This window comes from Mus musculus, chromosome 16 (assembly GCF_000001635.26).
Source record: "Mus musculus strain C57BL/6J chromosome 16, GRCm38.p6 C57BL/6J".
In the NCBI taxonomy this organism is placed as follows: Eukaryota; Metazoa; Chordata; class Mammalia; order Rodentia; family Muridae; genus Mus; species Mus musculus.
The window spans coordinates 33,433,657-33,453,436 of NC_000082.6; the positions used below are offsets into that span (position 1 = coordinate 33,433,657).

The 19,780-nt window shown below is 39.6% G+C and overlaps 1 protein-coding gene across 11 annotated transcripts in view; it reads left to right on the forward strand.

Moving 5' to 3' along the window:
- The window catches only part of Zfp148 (zinc finger protein 148), a 123,129-nt gene that overhangs the window by 52,882 nt on the left and 50,467 nt on the right, over nucleotides 1-19,780 (forward strand). For all 11 annotated transcript variants that reach the window (NM_011749.4, XM_006522103.4, XM_006522098.4 and 8 more), the window contains exon 4: nucleotides 970-1,318. In NM_011749.4, the coding sequence (NP_035879.1) occupies nucleotides 986-1,318 (333 nt within the window). In that variant the 5' untranslated portion in view covers nucleotides 970-985. The remainder of the gene's footprint in view (nucleotides 1-969; nucleotides 1,319-19,780) is intronic.

Here is a 19,780-nt window from a genome sequence, read left to right on the forward strand (position 1 = left end):
AAAACTTGTTTTCTAAGAAATGTGTAAAGCAGAATGTGAAGATAGCAGCTACTTGGTAAGATGTTCAAAATGATTGACCTTTTAAGAGTTTGTTTGCTCTGTGAAGATTTTGAAAAGTAAAATCAAATGCTGCTCATTGGTCATATGTTTTCCAGACTGATAACATCTGGTAGGTACCAGGAAGGCAAGAAAAGCAAGTCTGAATTAGTCTTTGTTTACTCTGCTGTTCATAAAGGTCTGTGAAGTGTTCATTTAAGAAAAGGTCATTCCCTTGATGATAGCCTTCATAAATTAAAGGATATTTTGATTTTAGTAGGGATTGGAATCTAATATACATTTTGGTCTTACATTATGAAGCCGAAGGTGATATTCAACCCTGTCTGAGACAGCAAAGCCCAGTGCTCTCTTACTTGTGAGCTTCCACTTGGGCACTGAGGGTTAGATTCGCTCTGCGGGATTTCAAGTTCTTTGAGCAACACTGCCTGTTTGACACTGCTGTGGTTTGCTGAACCGAGGGTTTCTTGTGTATGGTAGCCAAGCGCTGTTGTAACCGAGCAGCTCTATCACAGCCCTTCTTAGGGTTTATGAGGGTCTTCCTTTGCATCGGGGGTTTGCCTGGGAGTATTCTCTGTCCGTTATGTTTTACTGGTTCATCCTTTTACACTGTAAATGTAATGTAATATGTTCAGATTTGAAAGTTCTTGAACTAAAGTTATAAATACGTCCTTTAATCTGTTTTGTGTAAAGTTCACTTTCAGTAATGAAAGATAATGGGATTATGCCTTAATTTCAAAATGAAAACTTGTTTTGCTTTTCTAGCCTCTGGAAGTCAATCTTGGTAATTATATGGATTAGATGAATAAAAATTTTCTATTTGAATGTATATCTTTTATAATTTGAAATAAAAATCTACCAAACAGGACATAAACTAATTTTTTTATGCTTTGTTGCCAAACTTGGTCTTTCTAGGCAGTTATACTTAAGCATGAACATTGACGACAAACTGGAAGGATTGTTTCTTAAATGTGGCGGCATAGACGAAATGCAGTCTTCCAGGGCAATGGTTGTAATGGGTGGAGTGTCTGGCCAGTCCGCCGTGTCTGGAGAACTGCAGGAGTCAGTACTTCAAGATCGAAGTTTGCCTCACCAGGAGATCCTTGCTGCAGACGAAGTGTTACAAGAGAGTGAAATGAGACAACAGGATATGATATCCCATGATGAACTCATGGTCCACGAGGAGACAGTGAAAAATGACGAAGAGCAGATGGACACCCACGAGCGGCTTCCCCAAGGACTGCAGTATGCACTCAATGTCCCTGTAAGTACTAAACTAGAAATGGTCCACGGTCCCGGGAGTCACCAAAAAATTACAACAGTTAGAGGCTAATCAGTTTTTGTTGTTGTTATCGTTTTGTTTGTTTATGTTTTAATTGAGTGACTAAGCTGTGGACAGCTATCATATTCGAAAGGCAGAATTAAGTTTTTACATGTTATTGTTTTTGAACTCTATTTTCCAACATTTATTTGGTCATGGTTATGTGTATACCGGATGTTAAGCGCTTGCTTTTGAAAGACACCATGTTTAGCATTTCTTTTTGATTTTTGGAGGTGGTTTCTCTGTGTAGTTCTTGCTGTCTTGGAACTTGATCTATTTGTGGCAGGCTGTCAGTATATAGCCCAAGTTGGCCTAGAATTTGCTACGTGGGCCAGGTCATCCTTTGTTGCGGGAAATATTAAAATCAAACCAGCACATTGCTGCGCTTATGCCTGCTCCTCTCTCAGCTAGGGGGTCTGGCTGGCCTGTTCTTATCCTGTGGAGACCCTCTGGCCTGGAGCTCCCGAAACTACCCCACCCAGCTCACTAAGTTCCCACTGGCGGGTCGCTACCAAGCAAACCCCGTGCTTCAGATCCCTCACGGCCTTTGTGGTGCACCTCAGGCAAAGCACACACTTTGCCGCCATACCTTTCTCTCTTGAACCCAGATGAGCTGCCCCTCGAAGGGAAATGCAACACAAATTTAGCTCAGAAATGAGGATAACTCAGTCGCTGGGTGCAGCAACTAAAATTCTAATCTTGTAAGCCTTATTAAATCTAAAGCCTCCGGTGGCGAATCCTGACAGATCCACCATTGAAACTAGGAGACACTCTTGTCCTCATCATGTCCTCACACTATCCCTGTCCAAAGAGACCTCTCTTCCTCAGCCCAACCCAGAAGTCCCGCCTACTCGCCTAGTGATTGGTTCACAAGAAGTCACCTAGATACATGACTCTCTCCTTGTCTGTAGTGCCTCCCAGGAGAGCGGAATCAGCATCAGATACAAACTGCACCAGGCCCATCCACAACAATCCTTACACTTGCTGACATCCTCCTGCCTCTTCGCTGCTGGGATTACTCAGCTCCAAGAAACTCATTTTTAGGCATTTATGTCTTCTCTTCTTCCATCTTTATTTATTTTGCTTGTCTTGACAAAGAATCTTGTTGTACAGCCCATGCTGCCCTGCGTCCTTACCATGTAGCCCAGGCTAGTTTCAAACTCCTTGGCAGTCTTCTTGCTTCAGTTTCCCACTGCCCCTGGTACTGGTGTTTATAGGCTTGCTGGCACCACACCTAATTGTCTGTTTTCACTCTGATGAATAAAACCAGAACTATATTTTGAGTTTTAGCTCTTCCACCACTGGTACTAGACCCAGAGGCTTTTTTTCTCCCTTTATCTATAATGCAGCACTTTTTCTTTGCTTGAGGAGCATCACATATCTGCCTAAATATGTACTTCAGCCATAACTCAATGCTGTTTTCTGCATAGGTAGTGCAACTTCATCACTGTCCTACCGCTCACAGGGACTCTAGTTGAGCCCTAAGATAGAGACTTGTGCTGACTTACCCCGTGTCCATATCTCTTGATAGAGTGTGGGTTCTAAAAGGCAGCAGTGTTGTCTATGTTCTGCTGTATACCACCATAGTGTGATTAATGGATAACCATTTACAGTTGTGCATATGTGCACCAATTTGTACCTAGCCCATTGCAGAAGCCTGTTTATAATGGATTGCATGAACTGCTGTTTGAGCGTTGAACCAGCTTTTCATGCCTTCAGTAAATCCCAGTATGATTGTTTTTATACATTGTTAGATTTGATTTGATAACACTTTATGTTTTACAACTTAGGAGAGAGACCGGTATGTAATTTTCTTTCCCTGTAATGTCGTTGCTTAGTTTTGGTGTTTCATATTTCTTGCCTTGAGTTAATCCCTGTTCTTGTCTTCTGGAAAAGATAGGAGAGAATTGATAAATTTCCTTCTTAAATGTTTGCTTGAATTCACCGGGACCTGGTGCTCTCTATTTTGGAAGGCTTAGAAAATCTTGGACCAATTTTCTTATAGATGTGGGCCTATTCAGATCATCTATTTCTTCTATGAGTCAGCAAGGCTCTTTGTTGTAAAAGAACGGTCAATTCTGTCAAAGTTTTCCAGTTATTGTACACAAATCTGTTACCAGTTTTCCCTTCTTTCCTTTCTTTCTTCCTCCCTTCCTTCTTCTTTTTCCTCCTCTTCCTCCTTTTTTTTTCTATCCTTTAAATGCTTTCGAGTTTGATGTTAATAGTCTATTTGTCTCTGCCTAGCTATAGGTGTGTGTTTATGGTTTTGTTACTGTCTTTACCATTCTTTTTTAAAATTAATTAATTAATTTAATATGAGTACACTGTAGCTGTCTTCAGATACCCCAGAAGAGGCACCAGATCCCATAGCAGATGGTTGTCGATATTTGAACTCAGGACCTTCAGAAGAGCAGTCAGTGCTCTTAACCCCTGAACCATCTCACCAGCCCCCATCTTTACCATTCTTAAGCTTATAGTTGGTGTTTAGTTGTATCTGCAGTGTTGTATAGCAGGTCTCTAGAGCTTCCTTGTCCTAAAAAACTGACACTTTGTGTTGAATACTTGCACTGTTAATTCTCCAGAAGTGACTTCCTGATTTTATTGATATCTTAAGAATACTTTTTTTTTCTACTGATTCCTGTTTGTTTGTTTGTTTAATTTGGTTTTTCGAGACAGGGTTTCTCTGTGTAGCCCTGGCTGTCCTGGAACTCACTCTGTAGACCAGGCTGGCCTCCAACTCAGAAATCTCCCTGCTTTCTGCCTCCTATGTGCTGAGATCTTAAAGGCCTATGCCACCAGTGCTTGGCTGACTCCTATGCGCTTGTGCGCACTCGCGTGCGCACACACACACACACACACACACACACACACACACACACAAGGTATGTGCACTCGAGAGTGGAGAGTTGAACTCAGATCCTCTAGAAGAAGAGTAAGTGCCCTAAACCAGTGAGCCATCTCTTGCCATCTCTCCTGCCCATGGCTTACTGTTTTCAGTTCATTGATTTGGGGTGTGTGTGAGTGTGTGTTGCTATCTTCTAGCCCTAGCTGGCCCTGAACTCTAGCTGAAGAGGATCACTTGTGCTCGAATGGAGGTCAGGGGCAGCCTGCAGGAATTCATGTGACCTTTCACTCGGTGGGCCTGGGGATCAGGTCACCACACTCAGGCCATCCACCTGACATGGCGGCAGGCATCAGAGCTGTCTCACTGGCACTGCTCTTCCTTGTGCTGACTTGGAGTGCCATTAGGTTGTTATTTCAGGCCTTTTCTCCTGACATGCACCGGGACTGTGGGTTTCCTCTAAGCCGCTGCTTCAGATGTGTTACTAGTTGACTGTTTAATTACGTTCTCTTTCCTTATATCTTTGATTTCTTTGAACTATGCATTATTTGGAAGTGCATAGTTTAATTTCCAAGTATTTGATAGAAGAATATTTTCTACCTTATTTTTGCAGTTACTTGATTTCTAGTTTCAACTATTGTCCAAGTAAACACTATTTGATTACTGCACTAAGGTGACTTTTATGACCAGATTGTGGTCTGTTCTGAGACACTTGAGAAGTGTATACATTCTACTGTTGCTTTATCCAGTAGTCTAGACTTCACAGTAACTTTATTAGACATGCTGTAGCCTGAACCTTCTCTGGTTTTTTTAGTTTCTGTAGTGATCTTTTCAAATGTGATGTAACTTCTTGCTCCTTTTATAAAACGACTTCACTGATTCCTCATTGCCAGACAGCTAAAATGTACTAGTTTGGATGGCGATAGCCATTGTGTCAGGTCTCTGAGGTAACTTCTTTCATAGCTGGTTACTAAACTCTCTCATACTTCATTTTAAGCATTATCAGACTACCTTAGTTCACCAGATCCACAGTGACTTTCTCATTTCTTTTGCACATGGTGTGTTTATACCTGAAATATTCTTGTTGACACCTCAGCTTGTGAAAATTTTCTTGTTGATTTTTATTATGGCCAACTTACTTTGCATTTCTTTGCTTGTAAAGCTGTATTATTATCCTTTAAGGTTTATTTTGTAGGTCTTGCCTTTAAATTTTATGTTCTTAGTACTTGGGCTATAGGAGGCAACCCAGATGTGTAAGTGAAGATACATTTTTTTAAAAAAAGATTTATTTATTATTATACATAAGTACACTGTGGCTGACTTCAGATGTGCCAGAAGAGGGTGCCAGATCTCATTACGGGTGGTTGTGATCCACCATATGGTTGCTGGGATTTGAACTCAGGACCAAGAGCAGTCAGTGCTCTCACCCACTGAGCTATCTTGGCAGCCCACATTTTGTTTTTAGTTGGAGAAAGAGTTAAGTGGAAAAGCTTGTATCTTCAGTTCAGTTCAGACAGCTGCATACATTTTAGTAACACACAACCCATCAGGATATAGAACATTTTCAGTATCTAGAAAGTTGCTTTGTGATTCTTCCCAGTCATTTGTCTCATAATTGTTAGGATTGTTTTTCATTATAATTTGTTGTAGTCTCAGAAATTTTATGTCATGAAATTAAATGTAGCTCTCATGTTTGCATGCTTTCGTGAAGCACATTATTAGTTTATCTGTGTTGATTGTTTATCAGTACTTCATTGTTTTTTCTTATTGATTAGTGTTGTATTGCTTTAATATCTAAACATTTACTATCTTTCTTCCTTGTGTGCACTTTCTTATTTGTATTATTAGAAATAAAGCTATTAGTAAATGCATTTTCTGCATGTTTGTATGCCTTCTCTTGAGTTTTGTTTCTGTTTGACTGACTTAGTTTATCTTTCAGTCAGAAACACTTTTTGACTTTCTCCTCCATGGTTAAGTTTGAGATCAGATAGAATAATACCTCAGTTTTGTTCTTTGCAAGACTCTGAGGACAGTTTATGTCCTCGTATTTCATGTATAGTCAGTCTTAGAGCCAGCTGGACTTTCATTCAGATCACATAGATTCTAGGTAATGATTTGCTTACGGCCAACATTTAAACAGTGGTGGTTTTAATTCATCAGATGGCATACCTCTAGTTTTTTAGGTTTTCTTTAATTTACCCCCAGCCTTTTCTGTCATTTTTAGTGTTTAATTAGACACAGTTTGTTTTAGTGCTGTAGCACATAGTACCAGTTTTTAATGACTAGGATAACAAGCTTCAGTTGCTTTTCCTATTGCCTATGTAGTCTGTGACACTGTTTCTGTTACCTGTCAGTTTTCAGAGTTAAACTGTACATTCTTTAGTTGCCAACCAGCACTTGCCAGAGTTTCCCTTCTTTGTGAAGAATCCTCTTATCATGACTGGATATGACATCTATGACATCTTGAAAGACATCTTTTAAGAAGTTTATTTGCTTGCTAGCTAGCGAGTGTATGCCTGATCTTAAGCCAGCTAGTCAAACACTACCCTGGATCTACAGAACCTGAACCCTGCTTTGGCATTTTGTATTAGATGGGCTTCCCATGTAATTCACAGCTTACAGCTTGAGGACTGCAAGGCTCCTGATAGGGAAGAGCAGAAAGGGGAAGAGACAAGAGCTAACCCTTTATAATCAGTCCCCACTGCCCTTCGAACCCTCTGTCTACCCCAGATCCGGTTCCCACTCTGTAATTGAGTTACTTTGAGGATGTTTTATTGATGAGATCAACGTTATGTGACTTTGAGTTTGACTTTTTCACTTGGCCCATAACTGAATCAGAGCTGTCATATCTGTAGTCCATTTCTCTTGTTAGGCCTCAGGTGAACATACTCTCTCTTATTGGAAGGCCGTTGGGGTTGTTTCCAGCTTTTAGCTAGCACAGATAAAGCCGCTGTGGATATATTAGTTCATGGGTTCTGGACCAGTCTACAGAGCCTGAGATCTCTAGAACATGTCCTTCCATGTTCATAGCCTATCGCCATAAATGATCTGTTTATGTGCTTTTCATTGGCATGCCACTTACAGGATTGTGAGGGGTTCCTTTCTTGTCAGCACAGTAGAACTTTTCTCAACTCCTTATTCTTTTTTTTGGGGGGGGGGGTTGGGTTTTTTTTCTAGACGGGGTTTCTCTGTGTAGCCCTGGCTGTCCTAGAACTCACTTTGTGGACCAGGCTGGCCTCGAACTCAGAAATCCGCCTGCCTCTGCCTCCCAAGTGCTGGGATTAAAGGCGTGGGTCACTACGCCCAGCTATGACTCCTTATTCTTTTAATCTGTCAGCTTGACATTCCATTTGAATGAGCACTCAGTTGAGTTGTCGTCCTCAAAGATAAATGAATCTGAAAAATTGGTCATGCCGGTTAACAGATGGTCAGAGTTTGAGATTTATGTAACATTGTTTTATAATGAGACATAAATAGATATGAGGAATTATTTCCCTTTTTAGTCATATATTGCTGTTGGTGGTAAGGACTATGTATTGGTTTTCATTGAAAAGGGCATTTTACCCAGAACAGTATGATTTTGTTTCTCAATGTGAACAAACTTACAAGTAACAGGCCATTTTCAACATTCTCTTTAGTAAGTATTTTAAAAATGATATTGAACATGGTAATGGTTATCTTCCTCTGTTAGTTCATTCACTTGGAAATCACAAAAAGCTCCTTTTCATATTACCCCTTGTTAGTATAGAATTAGCACTTGAGCTTTCACAAATGTTAATGACTTTAGGTTCTGTACCCTTAGTAAATTAAGTTAACAATTAAAAGTTGTTATTTGTGGCAACTTAGCTCTCAGGATTTATTTTGATTTTCTACTCTTAAGTCAGTAGAGGTCAACTTTTTGGTGTATGGTTTACTCATTGGATGTTTGTTCTCCAATACATTACATTTAAGTTAACACTTGAGGCCTTTAAGCTCACTGGGCTTCTGCAGATGCTTATCAGCTGCATGGTGTCCATGCAGGCAGTGTCATTACAGCCTGTCTCACTAGACAGTGCTGTGGCAGCTTTGCAACATCTCAGAAAATAAAGAAAAGCTATCACCTACCTTCTCATTCTTACAGAGTTCATCAGAGAAGATTTGAGAACTCTTAAACTTCTATGCTCTTTTCTTTTCCAGTTGATGACAAGCATGTTAAGAGGAAAGGCTTGCAGTTTGTATTTACAAATTGGAGTAGATTATAATTGATGATAATACATTTGTCTTCTGATAAACTGTTGGGCTGTATAACATGAATGAAAATATTTTATAAACTGGAAGCTATCTAAAAATTCATGTTCTTGTCATACAATGATATATAGAAAAGATTTTAGGAATATCTAACTCCTGAAAGATTTACTTCAGAATTTACGTGACATTCTTTTAAACATCTTTTAAAAACTTACATGTGAAGGTCAGAAAGACACAACCTGCAGGGATCAGCTTTTACCTTCCACCATGTAGGTCCCAGTGACCAGATTCCAGTCATCAGGTTTGTAGACAGGTGCTTTTTACCTGCTGAAGCGTCTCCGTGGCTTTGTGTGACATTTTTAGATCATAAATTTCTAAAGCATCATGATAGAATTACAGCTATACTTTAAGGTGCTTTATATGTTTGAATACAGTTGGGGTTTTTTGTTTGTTTTTTTGTTTTTGATTTTTCGAGACAGGGTTTCTCTGTGTATCTCTGGCTGTCCTGGAACTCACTTTGTAGACCAGGCTGGCCTCGAACTCAGAAATCTGCCTGCCTCTGCCTTCCAAGTGCTGGGATTAAAGGCGTGTGCCACCACTGCCCTGCTTTGAATACGTTCTTAATGGGCCTGAAAACTCAAAATGTATTTGGCCATTGGAGTTAGACTTCTGTTTTCCTTTTCAGCTCCTAAAAGTTTTTAAAATCCTTTCATTAAGGAAGACGACACAGGCAATTATAATTATATTGTATGCTTTTTCAGAGTCATTTGTAAGTTACAGTCTGTTCCTAATTACTGTTGCATATTTTTAGAGTCATTGAGGGATTCAGTAGTAATTTGTTGTTTGTGGGCTGTTGGTCCGGGCTGTGTTCCAGGAGGTTAGAGCAGTTTGTCAGGTGTAGGATTCTCATGATACTTTACTGATAAGATAGAGGGCGGTTTCTGAACAGAGATAGCATGGCTGAGCACTGACCTTCATGAACCAGGCTTTAATGGGAATTATGTTATTGCTTAGAATTGCTGATTTCAATTTTTTATTAGTTAATTGATTTATGTATTGAGACAGATTTATATGTAGTCCTGGCTAGCCCAGAACTCACTATATATATATAGTCCTAGACTCATAGATAGGCCCGTCATAATTTAGGTTGTGTAAATGGATGAATGAGAGTAATACTTTTGCAGGTTGAGATACTTTATCTATAAAGCTTGTGTCCAAAAGTATTTTAACTTTGGGATTTTTTGTTTGTTTGTTTGTTTGTTTTGTTTTTTGAGACAGGGTTTCTCTGTGTAGCCCTGGCTGTCCTGGAACTCACTTTGTCGACCAGGCTAGCCTCGAACTCAGAAATCCGCCTGCCTCTGCCTCCCAAGTGCTGGGATTAAAAGGCGTGCGTCACCACCGCCCGGCTAAATTTTGAGATATTGACATATGAATAACAAGATTTTGGTGATTAGACCTGGGTTAAAATAGGATGGTCATTTTTTGTTTACTTATTACATGAAGCCTGGAGATAATTTTATTCAGTATTTTTACTGAGTGTAGCTCTATACATGAAGTCAGGGTTGCCAGGCTTCACTCAGGGCATCATGTCAACACTCAAGAAGGTCTTGGGATTTGGAATATTTTGTAGTTATCAATTAAGAATGCTTGATTTGTAGTTGATTGTTTTAGGGAGCAAACCTAGTATGGTCTGCTTTTTCTTCCGGTCTTAAACTAATCTGACCAAATTCACCATCCTTTTACCTCCCATAGGTGATACAAATTATTAATAGGAGATTTTTCTTTAGATGGCTTTATGAGGATTTACAAGTTGGATTACATTTAGGTCAGGGCTGGAGGCTCAGTTCACCTGGGTCAGAGGTGTTTATTATAATATAACCACATAGTTACTGCAAAAGTTAAAATCTATGATGAAAATAATTTCCTATATAAAAGGTAAACATTCTATAGGCTTCTGTATAGTTCAGTTATATAGAGTGCTTATGTAGGATGCCTGGTCTCCAGAAACACATACATATTAGTGTGTCTGGGTGGATGGGTGGGGATTCCTTGTTTCTATCTTTTGACTCTTCTGATCCCAAAGAGATCACTAATATTGATATTTTAGAAAATTTTAATTTGTAAACAACATTGGTATATTTATTTCTACATAGTATGCTTTAAAGATATATCATCTAAATGATAATCATATCTCTTTGGAAATTGTATTTAATGATACTTTATTGATTTTCATGTCACCACATATAAAACTGCATTGCTTATTTTAGTAATTAAATGGCATGCTGTTATTTATTTCACATTTATGTTGTTGCTAGGTCTGTTTGCTTGAATGAAATCATGATAAAAATAATGCTTGTGCATGTATCTGTACACACATATGTAGGCTCTTTCTGTACATATATGTATAGTTATTAGATCAGAACATTCATAAAGAAAATTGGATAGATTGCTACGTTCATAAATTTAAGTGTAATAAATGTAGTCAAAAGTAACTTCATGTGCCTAAATCATGGCATAGAGCATCAGTAGTGACCCCGAGACATAACCCTCCCCCCAGTCCAGTTCTTACTACCTTGATGCTTTTATCATGGTCTGTAGCTTGAGTTTGATTTTGATATAAATAGAACCATACTTTGTGCTATGTTTTTGTTTGTTGCTTATGAAATCAGTTATCTCTTGCATTTAGTAGGCTATTCTCAGTCCTGAATATAGTGTTCCTTCTGTCATTGCAGACTGTTTCTAGAGTGGGCTATGTGTGCTCAGAGCAGATTGTTTAACCAGCCAAGTGGAAAGGACTAGTTTTAATCCCCAAACACATCTTCCTTTCGCTCCAACAAAAGATTGTTTCTAGGTATTGACCATTCTGAGAAGTGCTTCTTTGAGTATTCTTGGATGTGCCTTTTTGTGCCTATTTTTACTCATTGCTGTTGCCTGTTTCCTCAGGATGCAATTTTGTAGCTTGGTAAGTGTCCTGCTCCACCAGAAGTCTGTGATTGGTTTGGCCAAGTTATAAAGATTGTTCCATATCCTTGGTATCTGGTCTTGTCATGTACTACATTTTCACTGTAACCATTTTAGTTGTATAATGTAATGAAGTGTGGTTTTAGCTTTCCTTTCACTGGTAACTAGTGAGGTTTGGTAACTTGTCCTGTTTAGCCACACTTCCTCTATGTACTGTTGTTTGAGTTGAGTTTTTGCAGGTGATATGAGAACCAAACCAAACCAAACCAAAACTTTTTTTTTCCCCCTGATTGCTGTTTAGTTTTGTAAACTAACCAAGAGATACCTTCTTTCGGTTTCCCATTGGTATCAGTCTGGGTATAGCAGTGTATAATGAATGTGTAGTAGAAGGTTTTTTTTTCTTCCTTCATGCCTTTGTCACTGTCTCTCTTCTCTTCCCTTCCATTCAGTGCCCCCCGACCCCCGGGTCCTCCCCTTCTCTTCTCTCTTACTTATTTATTCTGTCAGTATGTCCAGGGTATCATGTAGGTTGGCCTACTCACTGTGTAGCTGAGATGACCTTGAAGCCTTGCTTCTCTTGCCTCCACTTCCCAGGTATGAGGCCTGCAGTCATGGGTACCATTCCTCTGATAGCTTTGCTTTTAATAAGGACTTGTACTAGATATGACTTGATGCCGTCTTAGGATAATAAGGTAATACACACTGAGAAGATACTGAAGGTTCTAAACCATAAAGAACAAAAATGTCTGCAACTTCTGTACTCTAGAATAACCCCTCTTAATGCTTCTTTGGTAGCATTGTAGTATTTCTTTTGTTGTTATTTTCCAGTGTAGGTGTTTGTGTGTTTGGACAAAACATATGTGTATATTTGCATAATGTTTTCAAATATCTTTTCATATTTATTCCTATTTCCCACTTAACCTTTACCATGAATATTTCTCTTTTATGTTAATCGAATGTGATATTACCAATAACTGTAATCATAGTTTATTATTGAGTAATAGACTTTATAGTTTTATTATTATAAATAATACTGCAGTTTTGCATGGACATTGTTACGGTTTTTTATTTCTTTGGTATGGGTTTCTTTAGGCTTTGGAAATATAATTCTAAATTATAATTCACACACACACATAAAAAAAAAAAACCCCACAAAAGTACTTGTAGGCTAGAGAAGAAAAGTAAAAGTGAACCAGAAAGCAAAGTAAACACACACATGTATGTATGTATGTATGTATGTATGTATGTATGTATATAATAGGATGAGTCTGTGTGCCATGGCACAATTTTGTGCCATCAGTTCTCTCCTTTGTCTGTCTGTGGTTCTGCGATCAAGCTCAGTTGGCCGTGCTTGTGCAGCAGTGTTCACTGCTGAGATGCCTTGCCAGCCCTGGATACGGGCAAGATACTGAGAGGAAGGCAGAGACTCGGAAGGATGGTCTTTCCCTTTTATCTTAATGTACATAGGACTATTTTGCCTGCATTCGTGTCTGTGCACCACATGTGTGCCTTGCCTTGTACCTACCAAAGTCAGAGAGGGTTTCAGAAACCCCTCATTCCCCGGAGCTTGAGTTACAGTCAGTCCTGAACTGCTGGGTGGGTGCTGGGGGTTGAACCCCGGTTCTCTGGAAGAGCGAGCATGGGCCATCTCTCTAGCCCTGGAGGGAGGATTTTACATGAAAGATGAATGAGCTTTTAGCTGTGTTGAGCTTTAGAAAGCACGTTGTATAAGTGGGGCTTGTGTAGCAGTTAGTAACCCTCTGCATAGCTGAGAAGCCACTCTGCAGAGTGTGCTGGTGATTGATGACATGCACGGGTTACTTGGTGCCTTAGGATTTTCCAAGGATTCTTTTTGTAGTATTGACTGAAGTGCTGATGAGTAGCATCGTGAATTGTAGTGTGCTACCACCTGTTCCTTTTTTCCCTGTGTGCAGAGTGTGGAGAGCCAATCAATTAGTCATGGATGTTTACACAGCACAGGTGACTAACTGGGGCTAACTGGTGGCTGTGTCACTGAAGAAAATGACTCTTCCCTTCCCCAGCAACCAGTGACTACCTATAAATCCTCCTGTGTGAGGGAACACTGTGAGGCCCTGATGGTGCAGGCAGACACTGCTAGTGCGATTTTCTGAGTGCACTGGCGGTCTTGGTTTCAATCCTCGTTTTGAAACTGTACAGAATGGGGGTGAGAGGCCTCACTGAACTTACTGATGGCATGGGTATAAGAAATAATTCACAGAACATAGGAGTTCACTTTGTGTCCCTGGATATAGGGGACTTGGATTTAAATTTTTACACTCTTTTAATCAGTACAGTTTTTTGGGGGTTTTTGTTTTTGTTTTTGTTTGTTTGTTTGTTTTTTTTTTTTTTTTTTGAGACAGGGTTTCTCTGTGTAGCCCTGGCTGTCCTGGAACTCACTTTGTAGACCAGGCTGGCCTCGAACTCAGAAATCTGTCTGCCTCTGCCTCCTGAGTGCTGGAATTAAAGGCGTGCACCACCACGCCTGGCTTAATCAGTACACTTTTAAGCATTAAGTTTAATCTTTTGGGGGGCTTAGTTTTGTTTCCAATGAGGTTAAATTTTAATCTTACTGTATAAATACAGTTCTATAACAGTCTAGAGACTATGTATCCCCTACCCACCATTCCAATTCACAGTATCCTTAGTGCTCTGTTGTATCTGGTGCTCTGCATTTCTGGCAGTGCCACAGATGTGATCTTGTATTGCCCTCCTACAGGGTCACCCTACAGGGGACATATGTGGCCTGTAACTTCATTTAAGATGGTGTTTGCCAGGCTTCCCCCTTACAAAGGTAATTTTTTTGTTGTAATTGTTAAATGCCTTTGATGAGATTCTTGATTTATTATCTCAATATGAATATTTATTCCATAGAATTAAAATCCAGCACATAAAATAATCAAATTGCTTATTTGCTTACTCATTGTTCCAGTTTGGGTCTTTAGGAACTCTTTCATTTGGTTCCTTTTGACATACTTCTGATCCCTCCTTAAGAACTTGAATTTCTGGCACTACAGTTTTTAGCTTTCACCACACGCTGGTTTTTCCTGTCCTGAATGTGGAATCAGCTAAGTAGTTATTGGTCTATTGTATATTGATTAATGGAAAGTAATTTCTGCGTGCTGGATGTAGTGAGTTCCAATCCTTCTTGGGGTCCCAACCAGTGGAACTAGGAAGTGCAGGTATGTCTGCTCACCCACTTGTGTGCACAGCCTTTACACATGTGCCTTTATCTTGATGGTGACAAGTATTTCTACAAAAAGAGATTGGATGAAGGAAAAGGAAGAGAAGACTGAGGTTTGTCTAAATCAATTCTCATTCTGTTGTTGAAACTCTTCACAGTCTTAAAAAAAATGAAGACTTGCAAGAGCTTTTGCTGTTGATTGCATTATTATTTTTCAGAAAAAATTAAAGTATAGTAACTTAAAGTTTCATCTTAATGTATGACAAAAGTATTTTAAGTAGTAACATGTTTATAAAAAAACTTTTAAAAATGTTTAGGTGTATTTTATGCTTTTGAGGTTTTCTTACATGTATGTATGCCTTTGTATTGTGTGTGCACCCAGTCCCCATGGAGGTCAGAGAGTTGGAACTGGACTTACAGTCAGTTGCAGCCACTGTGTGAATGTTGGAGTCAAACTAATCAGCAGGTCCTCTGCAAGGGCGGAATGAGCTTCCCGCCACCGAACCATTTTTCAGTTCCAACCTTTTGTTGTCATTTTGGTTTTGGTTTGGTTTTTTGAGACAGGTTTTTCTATATAGCCTTGGTTGGCTTAGAACTTGTTCTGTAGACTAGGCTGTCTTTGAACTCAAAGAGATCCACCTGCCCCTGCTTCCCAAGTTCTGGAATCAAAGACACCACCATGCCTAGCCTTGTTTTGTTTTAAAGATCTATTATTTTTATTTATATGTGTATGTGTGCATATAGGTGCCCCGGGAGGCCAGAGAACATCTGATCCTCGAACTGCAGGTGGTTGTGGGCCACCTGACCTAGGTGCTGGGCACCAATCTCAGGTCCTTTTCAAGAGAAGTAAGCTCTTAATATTTTTTTCCTCTTTGAAACAGGGTTTCTCTGGTTTCTAGGATAGGTTTCTAGGACAGCTTTGGCTAGCCTCGAACTCAGAGTTCGATGCTACTGCCCATCAGGGAGTAAGTACTCTTAATTTCTCTATGCCCTGAAAAATAACTTTCATAAAACACAAAAGTTAATGAGAAGTGAGTTGTACATTTTTATAGCTCTCTTCATTGTCTAGATCAGTAGACAATGTTTAGATTCTCATACTTACTATTACATCCAGTCTCTGATAATATCACTTGTTAAGCAACTATAAGTTGTTGTGACAGCTGTTTGATCAAGAAACATCACATGGAGAGGGTGTCAGGGCCCTTCAGGGGACTCCCACACTGGGGAGTCATTGATGTAACACATACCGGAAGTTTATTATTGAACCAGTTCAAAGCAGTTGCCACTAGGCAAAGGAGAGAACTTAAGTTGGTGTGATGTCATGAAAGTTAGAAGAGTGGAATTCCAACAAGAAAGAATCAGCATTACTTCGTTAGGATAATTTGACACACCCAGTTTATTCATTTTATCTGTGGTTAACTATAAAATGTTGATATTGCAACATCATTAAATTAATAACTATACTTGGGAAGTAGGCTAGAATATGAGCTGGGGATTCCTCAGCCTCCTCACATCATAATGGCTGTTCACATCTTCACCTGACAGAGACAGTTCCTTGTGAGAGTTTGCATGTGGTCATGGGTCAGGAAGTGAGAGGGTGCAGCTCATAATCCACAGACACCTGTCCATCGGCTTCTCCTCCCACTGCTGCTGTAGCTTGGGAGCTTAGAGTTTGAAATCTTCCTGTTAGCTGGTTATATCTAGTTCTGTCAAAAATGCCCAGAGTTAATCACCAGTTTTCCTTCCCTTCCTCCCTCCTTGAGTCTCCTGCCTTAGTTTTTCCTTTCCTGTATTCCATAAATATTCAAGTAGTGCTGGCATTCTTTCTTTAGTATATTTGCACTGTAGGTAATTGTGTTGATATTTTTCTTTTCACACTTAACTCTTATTATACTTGTGATCATCTTGATTCAGCTTGTTCCTCAGACAATGTTTTGGGACAGATTCCTTCTAGACAGTATGTACGTAGTGTAGACGGTATGCCCATAGTGTAGACCATATGCATATAGTGTAGATGGTATGTGCATAGTATAGCTGTGTACTGCTTTGACTCCCAGTATAACCACTTTTTAAAATTTGGAGTCAGTATATTCCAACTATGTAATATTTTAAATATTTTAAAATCTCTGGCTTTAAAAAGGATATTGGGCCGGGCGGTGGTGGCCTTTAATCCCAGCACTTGTGAGGCAAAGGCAGGCGGATTTCTGAGTTCGAGGCCAGCTTGGTCTACAAAGTGAGTTCCAGGACAGCCAGGGCTATACAGAGAAACCCTGTCTTGAAGGGGGAAAAAAAAAAAAAAAAAAAAAGGATATTGGGGCTGGTGAGATGGCTCAGCAGGTAAGAGCACTGACTGCTCTTCCAAAGGTCCTAAGTTCAAATCCCAGCAGCCACATGGTGGCTCACAACCACCCATAATGAGATCTGATACCCTCTTCTGGTATGTCTGAAGTCAGCTACAGTGTACTTACATAGAATAATAAATAAAATTTTTTTTAAAGAAGGATATAAATTAGAAAAATTTGGGTCCACAAGAATTTTTAGTAGACACAGTATTGTGTTTTTAAGAGGAGAGAAAGGAGCTGATAGATCCAGGCTTGGTATTGTAGGGAGATGGTGAGGCAGCAGAACCTTGGTGATGGATGGGGAGGAGTCATTAGCAGAGTTAGAGGGAGGTCAGGAGGTTGTTTTCTTAGTCTCTGAGATAGTAAATGAGAATTCAGAAATTGAAATTGAGTATTGACAAGAATATATCTCTCCAGAAATGGAGAGATGAGTAAGCCCAGATGTGTTTCCTATAAGATCACATAAAATCATGAAAGCTGAGTTAGGAGCTAGTTATTGATTCACTAGTAACAGGGCAGTGTTACCCTGTTTCTCATTAGAGAAACAGCTTATATTAATGTATTTGTAGAAGGCTCATAATGAGATGATGTCCTAAGTTAGCAGAGTTGTCAGTGTAGCTAGATTAGCATGTGGGTGTTGGGATGATAAAGACAGGGCCAAAATGCTGTCAAGGAGTTGGCCGTCTTCCTTCTGGAGAAAGGAAGAGGAGAATAAGTGAAAATGTGTAATCCTCATTAAAATGTCAGGTGATATTTATGTGTATTACATTAATAACATTATTCGGTCTGCGAAAGGAAAGCTGGGGAGGGAGACAAGTTTGGAAGGAAAAATTAAAAGGAATATATAATGATAGACTTGAAAATCTAATTAAGTCTCTTGTTTCATCCATGAAACCTGACAGGTTGTCATCTTTTTCTGATTCCGCCTTTGCTGTTTTCCTCTGTACTATTCATTCATTCAGTTAGAGAATGACATGTGGTCTATTTTCCTTGGGATTCAGAACTATGCCATTTATACATTTAAAGACACAGGAAAAAGAGACCTCAAATTTAAAATGTGTTCTTTACATCTAGAGTGGTACTTTGCACATAAAATTTCAGTAGGAGTTTGTTTAACCTTTTAGCTTTACTGAATTTAGTACCAAACAGGTACTTAGAAGCTGCGAGATGAGTATAGAATATAGTGAATTATAACCAAGAATGTTTTCTGTATATATGGAATCTTTAAAGTCATTCTGGACTTTGGGCTTGATTTAGATTTCAGGCTGGAGAATGAAGGGAAGAGCTTTTAAAGTTTACTTACTAAGGCTCTTTATGCTCTTTATGTTCCAGTATGCAAGAATAAAAGAAGCAAATGTCAGAGCAAGGAGTGGACTGGCATAGTGCTCTTTGTGGGGCTAGGGACCAGGGCAAGAGCAGAGGGTTTAGAGTTTTAGGTGGAGAAATATCTGAGTTTGGTTAATGGGTTTGGAAGTTATACTGCTATTTCTAGATAGAAGCTGCATTGAAATTTGGGCTCTTAGGTTACCAGGAGGGTGCTGTGAGGGACTGGGTGGTATGGTTAATGTCACATGAGAGGGGACACCTGGGATTTTTATTTTGCTTTTTGTTTTTGTATTTTTTCCTTTAATTTGGTATATTAAGCTGGGTAGTGGTGGTGTATGCTTTTGATCCCAGGAGGCAGAAGTAGGCAGTTCCAGGACAACCGAGGTTACACAGAGAAGCTCTGTCTTGACTAAAAACAAAACAAAACAAAACAACTACCACAACAAAAAGTTGATGTATCTTGCAGACTTTTAGATTCTATTATGGTTTTCAAAAATCTGGCTACCTAGTCTCTTCAGATGTTTAACCATTTCTCGACACCTGCTTTTATTAATATTATAGTTTAGTTTTTGTAAAAATCAACACCATGAAAGTAATTTTTTTTCAACAAGAGTTCTTAAGCTGTGGAGTCAGCTCAGTTGATAGAGTGCTTCCTAGCATGTGGAGTGCCCATCGCCAGCATCACATGTGTCATACGTGGTGCCACAGCCTGCAGAGGGTAGACGTAGGAGGGTAAAAATCAAGGATCCTGGAGCCAGAGAGACGGCTCAGCAGTTGCGAGCACTTGCTCTGACGGGGCACCAGCCCTCAGCTCCCAGCATCTACCTTGGGTGCTCCTATAACTTGGGCTCAGAGGTCCCTGCTTCTTCTAGCCTCGTCATGTACCCACACATGCAGACACACATACGTTCACAAAAATAAAATAAAAACTTTAAAAAATGTTGAGATCACCTTCCAGTTCATGAGATCTTGTATATAAGTTTCTTAAAAAATCAAAACCTCTGTCAGGCAGTGGCAATTCATGCCTTTAGTCCCAGCACTCAAGAGCCAGAGGCAGGCAGATCTCTGGGTTTGAAGTCAGCTTGGTCTACACAGTGAGTTCCAGAATAGCCAGGGCTACACAGAGAACCGCCCCCCCCCCCAAAAAAAAAAAAAAACAGAAGAGGGGGACCTCTCAAGGAAGGGGCAGGATGACTTAATGTCTTTGTGACATTTTATAGATTATTGTTGTGGCCTTGCTTGGACCAGGGAAGGCTGTGAAGCTCTTTCATGCTGTCTATCATGCATTCTTTCACTTCACACTTTTCGCTCTTTGAATTTTCCAGCATCTTTGAAAATTTTTATTTTTATTATTATCTCTCAGTGTATATGATGTATGTATGTGGGCAGAGATCAGAGACAACTTTGTGAAGTTGGTTCTTTCCTTCACCTTTCTTTGCATTCCAGGGTTTGAACCCACGTCTCTAGGTTTGTTCAGCTGTGACTTTATCCCACTAAACCATCTC